The 13,820-nt window shown below is 35.4% G+C and overlaps 1 protein-coding gene across 3 annotated transcripts in view; it reads left to right on the top strand.

The window, feature by feature from the left end:
• The window catches only part of SMAP1 (small ArfGAP 1), a 160,748-nt gene that overhangs the window by 73,850 nt on the left and 73,078 nt on the right, over window positions 1-13,820 (top strand). For 2 of the 3 annotated variants that reach the window (XM_045543818.1, XM_045543819.1), the window contains 2 exons: window positions 3,242-3,317; window positions 11,978-12,058. In XM_045543818.1, coding sequence (XP_045399774.1) covers window positions 3,242-3,317; window positions 11,978-12,058 — 157 coding nt within the window. The remainder of the gene's footprint in view (window positions 1-3,241; window positions 3,318-11,977; window positions 12,059-13,820) is intronic. The other variant, XM_045543817.1, reaches the window with a different exon arrangement.

Consider the following 13,820-nt stretch of genomic DNA (forward strand, 5'->3'; position numbering starts at 1 on the left):
AAGACAGCAAACTTAGTCAATAAATGTTGTATGTGTTCTGACTGCTCCAATGAATGGCCGTTCCCCATCTCTCTCCATCTCTTCTGATCTCCCTATTCTCTGAGAGACAATAATATTAAAATTAGGTTAATTATTAATAATAATCCTACAGTGGCCTCTGAGTGTTCAAGTGAAAGGAAAAGTCGCATATCTCTCATTTTAAATCAAATGCTAGAAATGATTAAGCTGAGTGAGGAAGGCATGTCAAAAGCCAAGATAGGCAGAAAACTTGGTCTCTTGTGCCAAACAGTTAGACAAGTTGTGAATGCAAAGGTATAAAGTTCTTAAAGGAAATTAAGTGTTATTCCAGTGAACACCCAAGGAATAAGAATGTAACGGCCTCATTTGCTGATATGGAGAAAGTTTGAGTGGTCTGGATAAAAGCTCATACCAGCCACAACATTTCCTTAAGCCAAAGCGTGATCCAGAGCAAAGTCCTAACTCTTTAATTCTGTGGTGGCTGAGAGAGGTAAAGGAAGCTGCAGAAGAAAAGTGCGAAGCTAGCAGAGGCTGGTTCATGAAGTTTAAGGAAAGAAGCCATATCCAGAACATAAAAGTGCAAGGTGAAGCAGCAGGTGCTGATGTAGAAGCTGCAGCAAATTATCCACAAGTTCTAGCTAAGATAATTGATGGCTAGCTAAGATAATTGATGGAGGGTCAGATGATTGTTAGCATTTTTTGTCAATAAAGTAATTTTTAATTAAGGTATGCCCATTTTTTTAGACAATGCTACTGTACTTTTAATAGACTACAGTATAATGTAAACATAAATATGATCTGAGAAACCAGAAAGTTCTCCAAGCTATCTTGAAAATGAAGGAGCCCTTCAAATTTGATATTCTTCTTCAGGTTTTATAGCACTTATTTTCATTAGCAGAGATTAACTGACTGATTCACAAATGAACTTATTATGAGCCATAACATCATCCTGAAGTTATATATCAAACTTCCTGGTTTCAAATCATAACTCTCCTCTACTGTAGAATGCCAGAGAACTTTCTTAAATTTTCTGTGGCTTGGGTTTAGTTGTGAAGTGGCACTTACCTCATAGGTTGTTTAGCGGAAAAAAGGAGATAAAGTTCCTTTCACTTACTCACTTTGTAGAAAACTTGTCTTTAAAAGCAGTGTTTTGGTCATTCTGCTTATTTAATAAGTGGAATGTTTAGATTTCTAACTTCCTGTCTCTGGCCCCCTTTGAGTGTTTCATAATTCCTCAATTCTTTCAGTATCCACCGTATACAGTAAGTCCTCACTTAGGTTCTTGGAAACTACAGCTTTAACCAAAATGACATATAGGGAGATCAGTTTTACCATAGACTAGTTGATGTAAACAATTGATGTAAACCTCCTATGGCATATTTGTGGTCACAAATATATCACCAGACTTCTAAATAAAAATCTAAACCATTTCTAATGTTGAACGTTGAAATAAATGTGAGCTATACATACATTTAAGAAAGATTAATAAAAACAGGATCATATTTTTCCTGCTTTTTGGTGAATCAGTGAGTGATGGCAGTTGTAGTGATGGTGGGTTAAATCAAGGAATAAATGTTTGCAAAGCAAACATTGTTAAGGAGCACTTCCTCCCACCACGCAGTTCGAAAACAAACAATAACAAACACAATGGGCTTGCCGAGCGCTTTCATACTGCATCGCTTATTGTGAATTAGTATGATTATTATATACTTGATTAATTTTTGTTTCATAATAATTTGTATTCACTCATTCATTTTCCAACCTGCTTAATCCAGTTTAGGGTTGCAGGTATCCAGAGCCTATCCTGGCAGCTCGGGACACAAAGCGAGAACGTACTCTGGACAGGACACCATTCCATTGCAGGGTGCACTCACACACCCACATTTACACTGGGACTATTTAGACATGCTAATTAACTTAATGTCCACAACTTTGGGATGTGGGAGGAAACTGGAGTACCTGGAGAAAACCCACACAGACATGGGGAGAATTTGCAAACTCCACACAGACAGTTGCCCTGGCCAGAAATCATTTTTTTCCTTCTCATCAACGTTATGATGAAATGACATTGAATGAAATGGCATTCTTCTAGGACCTGTTGTATAGTCTGTCAACTATTTATATTATCTTTTGCCATAGCTGTCAATGTAAAGGTCTCTTATTAACTTATAATTAAGTGTTATTGACTGAAAATATATAGTTTTACTGCCTAGGTAACTTTTCCTTTGAACAGAATGTTTTAACCTGGGGATCCACAGAGAGATTGTATTTCAGTGTAATTAGTTTCTTTTGTGATTCTATGAATTTTATGTGATGCATTGAAAAGCATTATCCCAGAAAGGAGTCTACAGGCTTTACCTGACTTCCAAAGGGGTTCATGGCACTATAAAGGTTAACAACCCCTGACGGAGGAATTCTCATTTAGTGGAATATGATAAATAAGTGATTGAGTCATAAGAGAATTCATCTATGTCACATAACTCTTAAACACTAATCCCTCTCTGTGGCTTACTCTATCAACAGGTAAGGCAAATCCAGCCAACTTCAAAAAATTAAACAGTACTAACCTTGGTTTTAGCTTCTTGACGTCTCCATTCCTCAAAGGTGCAAGGAAAAATTCTTGGCCACTATTCTTCTAATACACAAAGAATCCTATGTGATATACCTAGAGACAGTGTATAGTGGGAAAAAACATAGGTATTGGAATCACAACTGGTTAATGTTTCCAAGTTGCTGATTCTTCATCTATGATGTGAAAATAATAATATATACATTACCGTGTCATGAGAGGAATTAAAGAACACAAAATATGTACAATGTATAGCACACAGTATCTCCTACATTGTTGATACTTGCATGGATGTTATTAGTAGTTTCCTTACTTATACTGAAAACCCAAAGTGAACCTGAATGGAATTTAGAGTTTGGTGTTAGGGGGATGGTGGTGGTAGTGGTGTGGGAATTAAGAATTGTGGTCATTTACTTTTCTTTCTAGAATTGGGTTGGGTGGTTTTTATTGAGTGGGAAAATTTTCTGAAAGAGGTAGACTTCTTTAGGAGAAAAAAAGTAGGTTACAGAATGTAGTTGCAGAAATAGTATGAGAAAGCACAGATTGGGGAGTAGGAAAATTAAATTTAGAATCTAGGCTTTGTGGAGAGGAGTAAACAAAGGGAAGTATACATGTCACTGAACTCATGTTTTTCCTTAAGTTATCTGTTTTCAGAGCAGTGGAATTTTTCATCAGAGATAAGTATGAAAAGAAGAAATACTACGATAAAAATGCTATAGCTATTACAAATGTAAGTAAAACCTTCATCTCTCATCAATTGATGTTTGTGGAATACATCTCAAACTTTTATGACATGGAATACAGCTCAAATTATTTATTATAAAAATATACTAGTTGCATATGTTTAACGCATTGACTGCCACACTAGAAAAAAATTTTTTTCCTTGGGGCCACGGTGTTTTATTACAAAAGTAGAATAAAAACTTTGAACAAAGTGATCCTTTCTAATTTAATGAAAAATTTAATGAAAAATAAAATTTATAGACTTCTATTCATTTAGTCCATGTTTTTAGAATTAATTTGTCGGTATTAATTGTAACAATAAGAACATCAACAAGTAAGATTTTCACAAACTAAATGCAGGGCTTTGCATATACTTCTTGACCATTTGTGTATCTTCTTTTGAAAAATGTCTATTTGGATCCATTGCCCATTTTTAAATGGGATTTTTTTTGTTTGTTTTTTTTTTTGCTGTTGAGTTATTTGAGTGTCTTATATATTTTGGGTGTTAGTTCCTTGTCGGACGAATAGTTTGCAAGTATTTTCTCCCTTTCTATGGCTTGTGTCTTCACTCTGTTGATTATTTCCTTTGCTGTGCACAAGCTTTTAAGTTAGATATCGTCCTTTTTGTCCATTTTGTTTTTGTCACCTGTGCTTTTGAAGTCTTGTCCATGAAATCAATGTCCTAAAGTGTTTCCCCTGTTTTCTTTTAGTAATTGTATAGTTTTGGGTCTTCTTTTTAAGTCTTTAATCTGTTTTGAGTTGATTTTTAATATATGAAAAGAGATAGGGGTCTAGTTTTATTCTTCTGCATATGGATATCTAGTTTTCCCAGCACCATTTATTGAAGAGGGTGTCATTTCTTCAATGTATGTTCTTCTTGGTGCCTTCGTTGAAATATCAATTGGGTATAAATATAATATTTGGATTTATTTCTGCATTCTCTCTTCTGTTCCACTGGTCTGTGTGTCGGTTTTCATTCCAATATCGTGCTGTTTTGGTTATTATGGTTTTGTAGTGTATTTTGAAGTCAGGTAGTGTAATGTCTCCAGCTTTATTTTTTTTGCTCAGTATTGCTTTGCTATTTGGGGTCCTTCATAGTTCCAGATGAATTTTAAAATTGTTTTTTCTGTGTCTGTGAAGAATGCCATTGATATTTTGATAGGAATTGCATTGACTCAATAGGTTTCTTAGGATGGTATGGTCATTTTAACAATGTTAATTCTTGCAGTTCATGAACTTGGGATGTCTTTCCATTTTTCTGTGTCCTCTTTAATTTCTTTTGTCAGTGTTTTGTAAAGTTTTCCTGATAGAGAGGTCTTTCACCTCCTTGGTTAAATTTATTTTTAGGTATTTTTAATAGCTATTATAAATGGGATTGTTTTCTTGGTTTCTTTTTCAACTAGTTATTGGTGTATAGAAATGCTACTGATTATTGTATGTTGATTTTGTATCCTGCAGCTTCACTGAATTTGTTTATTTGTTCTAAGAGCTTTTTGGTGAGGTCTTTAGGTTTTTCTATATATGAGATCATGTCATCTGCAGAGAGGGACAATTTGACTTCCTTTTTTTCCAATTTGGATGTCCTTTGTTTCTTTCTCTTGCCTAATTGTTCTGGCTAGGGCTTCCAGTACTATGTTAAATAAGAGTGGTGAAAGGGGGGTGTCCTTATCTTGTTCCTGTTTTTAGAGGAAAGGCTTTCAGGTTTTCACCATTTGGTATGATATTAGCTGTGGATTTGTTATATATGGCCTTTATTATGTTGAAGTATGTTCCTTCTATGCCTAATTTGTTGAGAGTTTTTATAATACTATGGAGAAATATTGAATTTTTATCAAATTGTTTTTTGTCCTTCATTCTGTTGATGTGATGTGTCACATTTATTGATTTGCATGTGTTGAACCATCCTTGCATCCTTGGAATAAATCCTACTTGATCATGGTGTGTTTTCTTTTTGATTAGCTATTGGATTTTATTCACTAGGATTTTGTTGAGGATTTTTGCATCTGTGTGTTCATTGGGGATATTGGCCTGTAGTTTTCTTTTTTTGTTGTGTCTTTGTCTGGTTTTGGTATTAGGGTAATGCTAGCCTTGTAGAACAAGTTAGGAAGAATTCCTTCCTCTTTAGTTTTTAGAATAGTTTGAGAATAATTGCTATTAAATGTTTGGTAGAATTCGGCAGTCTGGTCCTGGGCTTTAAAGAAACCTTTTACTACTAATTCAATCTCATTGCTCATTATTGGTCTGTTTAGGTTTTGTATTTTTTCCTGGTTCAATCTTAATAGGTTATAGGTATCCAGGAATTTATCCATTTTGTCTAGGTTTTCTAATTTGTTGACATATGATTGTTCATAATGGTCTCCAGTGATCATTTGTAGTTTGGTGATACCAGTGTAATGTCTCCTTTTTGGTTTCTGGTTTTATTTACTTGGGTCTTTTATATTCTTAGTCCAGGTAATTTGCCAATTTTGTTTATCTTTTCCAAAAACCACCTTTATATTTCATTGAAATGTCTTTTCATTTTTTTTGTATCCTCTTTAATTTTTTTCTATTTCCTTTTAGTCTCTATTTTGTTTAGGTTTTCTCTGAACTTTCTTTCCTTCTATTAATTTTGGGATTGGTTTGTTCTTGCTTTTCTAGTTACTTGCGGTACATAGTTAGGTTGCGTATTTGAAATCCTTCTGCTTTCTTGATGTAGGTGTTTATTGCTATAAAATTCCTGCTTTGTATTGCTTTTGCTGTATCCCAAAAGGTTTTGGTACATTATGTTTCCATTTTTATTTGTTTCAAGGAAGTATTTGATTTCCTTCTTATTAGTTTTTTCCCTTACTGTACACTTTGGCTCCCTATGTTCTCGGGTAGACTCCCTGATATGATAGGTTTTCCAAGGTGTAGGGTGTTTTCCAAGGTGTAGGGTGCTGGTTATTGTATTAATTTTATTTGCTGTTTAACATTACTAGAAATATAGTGGCTTAAAACAATGCAGATTTACTATCTTACAGTTTCTGTGGTTAAGAGTTTGGGGCATGGGTTAAGTGGGTTCTCTGTTCAGGATCTTACTAGGCTGAAATCAAAGACTTAGCCAGGACTACAATCTCATGATTCTGAGGGTCTTTTTTCAAGTTCACAGTTGTTGTCAGAATTCATTTCTTGTGGTTGTATGACTGAGGTCCTATGTTCTTGCTAATGTTAGATGGGGCCTGTTGTCAGTTCTTAGGGGCCACCTTTGAGTCTTTGCCAAATAACCTCATCCTCTCAAAACATGGCAGTTCATTTCTTTGAGGCCACTAGGAGAATTTCTCTCACAAATCAAATCTCTTATTTCAGAAAGGACCTAGTCCCTTTTAACTGCCCACCTAATTAGGCCAGGCCTATTCCAGGATAATCTCCCTTTTGATTAATTCATCATCACCTGATTTAGGATCTTAATTCTGCACAATTCCTTCACCTTTGTTATATAGCAACCTAATCAAGGGAGCAAAATCCATCATATTCACAGTCCTGCCTACAATCAAGGGGAGGGCATTATACGGGGTGTATACACCAGGGAGTGGGAATTCTGCTTACCACACTAATATAGAATGAGTCTGCTCTCCCTTTCTTCCTTAATTCATTGAGTGAAAGGGGAAATTAGAAGTACTTTGCCCACAGAAATCTGTCCTGTCTGCCCTCTTCCCCTTCCCCTCTTAACCAATTACAACTGGAAGCACAGTGAAAAGTGAGTTGCTAGGAGATCTAGCAGATCTTTAGTAGATGAGGCTGAACTGCCACATTATTTGCTCTTTTCCTCCAGCAGCTCTTCTCTTTCCCTCTTCCTGTCTCTCTCCTTCCCCATTCCATCTCTCTCTCTCTCCCTGTCTCTCTCCCTCTCTTTCCCTCTGCCTCTCCCTCTCTTTAGCTAGTGAGTTAGGATTTGTGTAAAAGCATAGTTTCTGGTTGGTTTTCTTTGTTACTACTTTTTATTACAATTTTAGTTTCCTTTTCTTTAGAAAAGGGATGATCATAGTGTCTAAATTTTATAGTATTGCTGTAAGAATTAAATAAGATAAGGTATGCTGTATTCTTAGTAGGTATCTAGCACATAATTGCTTAAAATGTATGCTTCTGTAATAATTACATTAGCGAAGAGAAAGGAGGCTGGTGGCAGCAAATGACTGTAAGCAGGTAGATAGTTAAGAAAAATGAATACCTGAACTTAACTATAAAACTTTAGATCATTGGAAAAATTTTGGCTTAAGGTCGCTTTCATTAATCCTTCCACATTTTAGTCAGCCCTTTAATTATGGGCTGCAAGGTAACTTGATGTGGCAATTAAAAGACTTAACATTTTGAAAGTTTTTCAGAATTGTACATATTTCTTACTGACTTAGCCAAAGATTTTAAAGTTACTACGTTAAGATGTAGGCTTTTTCTACACATTTGGAAGCTATGGTTATTTAGTTAAGTTTATCAAAGCCTTTAAGCTTCCTAGTGATAAGTTTAATTGATGATGTCTCAGGTGATTTATTTATTAGTTTAGTAAATGTATGGATTTTCAGCATTTGTAGCTAAGAAATGCCATGGAATGTAAATGCCATTAGAAATCATATGTTTAAAATAATTTCTAGACTTCTGAGAAACTTGAGCTTCATGAATATTGACAGCCCATGAGACAGCCATATGAGAACTGCTGTGATAAAATCTCCATTTAGAAAACATATCCAAGAATTTCCAAAATGAGTTTGAAGCACTCTGTTGCTAGCAATTAATCCATATGGTATTTTTTAATGGTCATACCTTTTTCAAAGTGTTTTGGACCAACAGATTTTATTTTCATAATACTATTCTGTTTAAAAGGGTGGTAGTAGCAAAGATTTCAAAAAATTCATCAAGAAAATAATATAACTTTTGAAAAGGTAATTGAACATTTTGCTTTATTGCCTTCAATTAATAATATCTAGTATTTTTATAATACTTCATACTTTTTCAGAGGGTATTTGTTCACCTTATTATTGTAGATAGGAGTTGGGAACTTGTTTTGCCTGATGAGTTTTTCTTTTGCAGGAAGTGAGTTTATGCAATTATTCTGTTCTGGGAGTTTCTTCACATGTAGTTTATGTTGATGGTGGCCTAGACGAGAACTTAAGAATAATTGAAGGAAGGACGGTTAACTCATTTTTATTCCTGAAGAATGTCTTCACTGGGTTCCCACTGTGTATTCTTTCATGGATAGAAGGGGTGGACAGGAGAGAGGTAGGGAATAGAATAACATTTAAATATGACCACTGAATTTACTGACACTACCCATTTCCAGCAAAATTTTCTGAGGTCAAAGTCTTATGCTCTATATGTATAAAAGTACTAGAATCCAGTGGAGTGGAATTAATATCTAGTTACAAAATGAATTCTAAATTTGAAAATAAATGTAGATAACTTAAGGGGTTTCAGAAAAGTATGTTAGCAAGCCAGTGAACTTTCAAAGGACAATGATAACTGCTGAGATTGAACCTCCTTTTTGTTCTCCCTCTGAGATGCTTCATTCCTCCTCTTTTCTTTTACAGTAACATTAAAAAATATTTATTGAGACTTTTTGAATGTCAGATGCTAAAGACAGTGAACAGCATAGAAACAGTATCTGCCTCAGACAACTTTGATTGAACAAAGAATATTGATTGAGTCATCAGATCTTTACAAGATAGCATGTGATAACTTCTGTAATAGGGAAATATTTTAGGAGGTGCTTTTGGGGGCACCTAAAGGAGCTACTTACTCCAGTCTGGAGGTATCAAGGAATACTTTGAATGCTTCTTGGAGGAGGCAGTATCACCTCAAAATTAAAGGGTTGCTAGGAACTAGTAGAAGTGTGGGTTTTTGAAACAAGGAATAGCAAGAGCAAAGGCCCCCTAGAGTCAGGAGAAGCAGACTAGAGAGCTGAAACCAGGAGGAGTTGTGTGTAGTTGGACAGCCGAGTATAGCCAGGACAGGGAAGGATAGGGAGATAAGGTAAATGACACTTGATTAAGAAGTTTGGACTCTCCCCTTTCATAATGTGTATAAACTATATAAGGCTTCTAAGCAGGGCTGTGTGTTGATCAGACTTGATTTGAGAATGACACAATATGGAGAATGGATTTGGAGAAGAGCAAGATTTGGGGTAAGGAATCTGGTTAGGAGGATTAATCCAGAAGACAGATATTGGTGATTTTCTACTAGGGTGGTTAGTGGATGTGGTGTGAGAAGTGGATACTTTTAAGAGATTTAGAAAGAAGACTCGAGAGTACCTAGTTTTTCTTGCCTCCGTATTTTCTTTCTTTTCTCCTTACCCCTGTCCGTTTTTTCTTCCCTCATCTTCTACCACTATGTTCTAATCTATAGAGTCTCTTTGCTTCCAATTGTCAATATGTTAACCTCTATTTCTTTGTTCCTTGCTCATATAATGTATCTAAGCCTACTCATTGACTTTTTAAAAACCAACTTTATGAGATACAGTTTATATACAAAAAAGGCAGACATTTTAAGGTACAGTTCAATGAGTTTTGACGAACCACCACCACCACAATCAAGATATTCAACCTTTCCATCACTCCAAAAGGTTCTTTTGTGCCCCTTGCTAATCAGCTCCCAACAGTGACCCAGGTAACCACTGATTTACTTTTTATCACTGTAGATTATATTTTCTTTTCTAGAATTTCATATGAGTGGTTTCATACACTATGTACTCTTTTGTGTCTGACTTCTTTCTTGCAGCATGTGTCTGAAATTCATCCCTGTTTTTTTGTACTCTTAGTTCATTCCTTTTTTATTGAGAAATAGTATTTCATTGTATGGGTAAAGCACAGTTTGTTTATTCATTCACTTGTTGATATGCCCATTGACTTCAAATGTCTTTCCTATTGAACAAGTTTCTATTTTCTTTCCCAGTTGGAACATGGTATTAAAGTTTTTTTTTTCTTCCTTTCCCCTTCCCCCTTCCCCTCCCCTTCCCCTCCCCTTCCCCCTCCCTTTCCCCTTTCTCCTCCCCTTCCCCCTCCCTTTCCCCTTTCCCCCTTCTCCCTTTCCCCTTCCTCCCTTTCCCCTTCCTCCCTTTCCCCTTCCCCCTTCCCCCTTCCCCCTTCCCCCTTCCCCTTCCCCTTCCCTTCCCTTTTCTTTCTTTTCTTTTACATTAAACTGTTTGTTAAATTACTGGTATTTATTGAATAGAATTTTAAAATCCTTCTGAATGTTAAAAGTGGCCAAATCAGTTTATCATTCTCAAAAGGAGAACAAGCACTTTTACAATGAATTATCTTGCTGGGTTCTAAGGGTTAGTAATTCTTGACATACTACATGTCTCTAATCTTCTTTTATATTTTTATGTTCTGCTTTTTATGAGTTTAGGCAAAGAGGTATTTGTGATACAAGTCATCTTCTTAAGTGATTTTATGGCTTTTTATTCTCTTGTTTTCTACATAAAGTGGTAATTAAAGATCACTAGCAAGTAAATATTCAGGAGGACAGATCAGCTTTAAGCTAGGCTTTATGGCACAGTTTTTACTTTTTTTAATGGAGGAGCTACATTTCCTTGTATTGTTTATTTTCTTCTATGTGTAATTTGCATTAGTAGTCATTAAATGGCTAGTTCAGACAATTAAAACAGAGCCAGTAATATGCAAAGAATAAAACCCTAAAGCCTTGAGTTGTGATTCAAGAATTGCTGCCATAACTAACTTAACAAGTGGATTGAAGGAGGGCTTGTCATCTTGCAATGTTATTTTGACATTGCATAACGACCTATCTGTAATAGCACCTTTTAGTTTTAAAAATCCCTCATAGGCACTATTGATATGATAGGGCAATATAGAGATGTCAGTTTTATAGCTCCGAAGATCTACTATGCATTTTGTAAACGTATTTCAGTTATATTTTGGCAGTAAAGAGAGCAGGAAGATAATGCTTCCATTAAAATGATCAACTGTGCTTGTAGAAATTGGGTAGGAAGATGTGTGAAAAAGCTTTTAGATGAAACCCATTTTCATGTATAAATTTCCTCTGCTGCATATATAACTGTCTTATACTGCTTTGGGGTAATTCAGCAAGTACTGCACTGGAAATGGTGTTTGCCTACTGATCTTAAAGTACGAAGTGTATAAATTGTTTTATAATAAGCCTGCTGCTCAGCTGTTATATTAGTCTACTCTTTTTTCTCCCAGCCTTTTTTCTGTTTTCTTAAACAGTTGATTAAAATTTTGATTAACTTTTACTATTTCAGCTCTGTTTTATTTTTCATTCTCAAAAGTTGGTGTAAGTAAAAACAAAAACTCATTTTTGCTATCCTGCTACTTGGGACAATGTGTCTTCATGCTTCAGAGCGTTAGTATTTCAATGGTAATGTTGACTAAAAGTGAACTGTAAGAAATCCTTATTTCTCAAATACTTTTGGTATGATCTTATCTGAGTACATTTAAAATTTTATATCTCAGTAAAATGTTTTAAGTCATACATTATTCTATATAATAAATTCTTTTAGAAATTTCAAATGGAAATTTTAGAAAAGCAATACTTCCTTCTAGTGAGTGATTTCCCTTTGTTAACATACTTCTAAGTGCTTCTGTATCTCAAAAATATATAGGTTATTTTTTCTTTCCTTTGCCTGTCAATTCTGACTACCTTGTTTTTGTTTTTTTCTCCTGACTTTTCATCTGTACTCCACAGATTTCCTCCTCTGATGCTCCTCTTCAACCTTTGGTATCCTCTCCTTCTCTGCAAGCTGCTGTTGAGAAAAACAAATTGGAGGTATGATAGTGTTTTAGTTTAGCTGCATTATGTGGTATTCAGTGATAAATGAACTTCCTTTTGCAGTGTGCCCTAATTTGGGAGCACTATAATAATTGTTTATATTTAGAATGATCCATAGTATTAAATGTGTTCAATACAGCAATTTCTAGAATATTTTCTTATATCACAGGTATGATTAAAGGGCTTTAATCTGTATATAATTTCAGACTGATTTATTGGTGCCATAGATATATCTCAGTGGTTAAGAAGCAATTAGCCTTTTGTTGTTGTGTTCATTACTATCTTCTAGAAACCTTTTTACAGTTTGTTGTTGAATTCTTTGATCTGTTAGGAAAATCTTTGACTAAAAGTCATTTCTTTCTATGATTGTGTTGTTATAAGCACTTAAAGTTAACATCAAGTTTCTTTTTTTAAGCAGTAGTGACCATCATACAAGTAAAATGTATGTAGTATGGAATCATGAGTTCATAATCATCAATGATAAGTGTTAGAATGCATTTTATGTGGGGATGGTTAGGATGCATGGTACTACCACTATGTAGTATTTTTAAAATCATCCCTACAAATATTTGAGAGTTTTAATTTTCATTGACTTCTTTGCTATGTTGACCTTAATGAATTAGCTTTCAGCTATCATTTCCTATGTCTGCTCCTTGATAAATGGTATAGTAGACAGGAGGGATACAAAGATAAATAAGATATAGTGCCTGTTCCCAAGGAGCTTACAGTCTAATGGAGAAAAACAAATAACTATACAGTGGTTTATAATGTAATATAATATGTATTATGATTAAGGTACACTCACTGTGTTGCTGTTAATACAGGAGATATACTTTATATGCATCTTATACTCTGGATGAGCATTAGATGTAAGAATTAGGAGGCATTCCAAGTAGAGAGCAACTTGTGAAAAAATGTACAGGCAAAATGTAGTGTTTGAGGAATTACAGGTAGAATGGCATGGCTGAAATAGGAGCAGGATAGGAACAGATGTGGGAGAGGAGCCTACTTGTGAGCCTACTAAAGGAGTTTGGTCTTCATTCTGAAGGCCCAGGCACTTCAGTGATGAGTTTTAAGGGGAGGTGGGGTGACAGAATCCCATTTTCATGTTATATTATAACACTGCTCTACCAGCTTCATAGGGAGTGAATATTGTGGTGATGGATGAGGAAAAGGCTTGAGAACCTGTTGCTCTAATCCAGGAATAAAATGATGGGCCATGTATCCAAATGGGAGTGGAAAGAATGAAAAAGAGAGTGTAGTTTTAAGAGATCTTAAGAAGGTAGGATCCATGGGATTTGTTTATTTTTTAATTTTTATTTTAGTGATGGGGTGTTGCTCTGAAACTCAGGCTGGAATGTAGTGACCTGATTATAGCTCACCGAAGCTTCTAACTTCAGGGCTAAAGCAGTCCTCCCTACTCAGCCTCCTGAGTAGCTGGGACTACAGGCATGCGCCACCATTCCCAGCTATTTATTTATTTATTTATTTATTTTTAGAGAGAAGTCTCTCTGTGTTGCCCAGGCTGGTCTCCAGCTCCTGGCCTCAAGTGCTCCTTCTGCCTTGGCCTCCCAAAGTGCTGGAGTTACAGGCATGAGCTGTCACACCTGGCTCATGGGATTTAGTAATGGATGAATTACGAAGGTGCTTTGAGAAGCCTTGTGGCTCCCAGTTTCTGGCTTGAGCATCTCAACAGATGATGGTGCTTTAATGAAATAAGGATAAAAGCTGAAGAGAAGGAATGGTTTGAGGAGAGAAA

The sequence above is a fragment of the Lemur catta genome, chromosome 2, assembly GCF_020740605.2.
Source record: "Lemur catta isolate mLemCat1 chromosome 2, mLemCat1.pri, whole genome shotgun sequence".
Lineage (NCBI taxonomy): Eukaryota > Metazoa > Chordata > Mammalia > Primates > Lemuridae > Lemur > Lemur catta.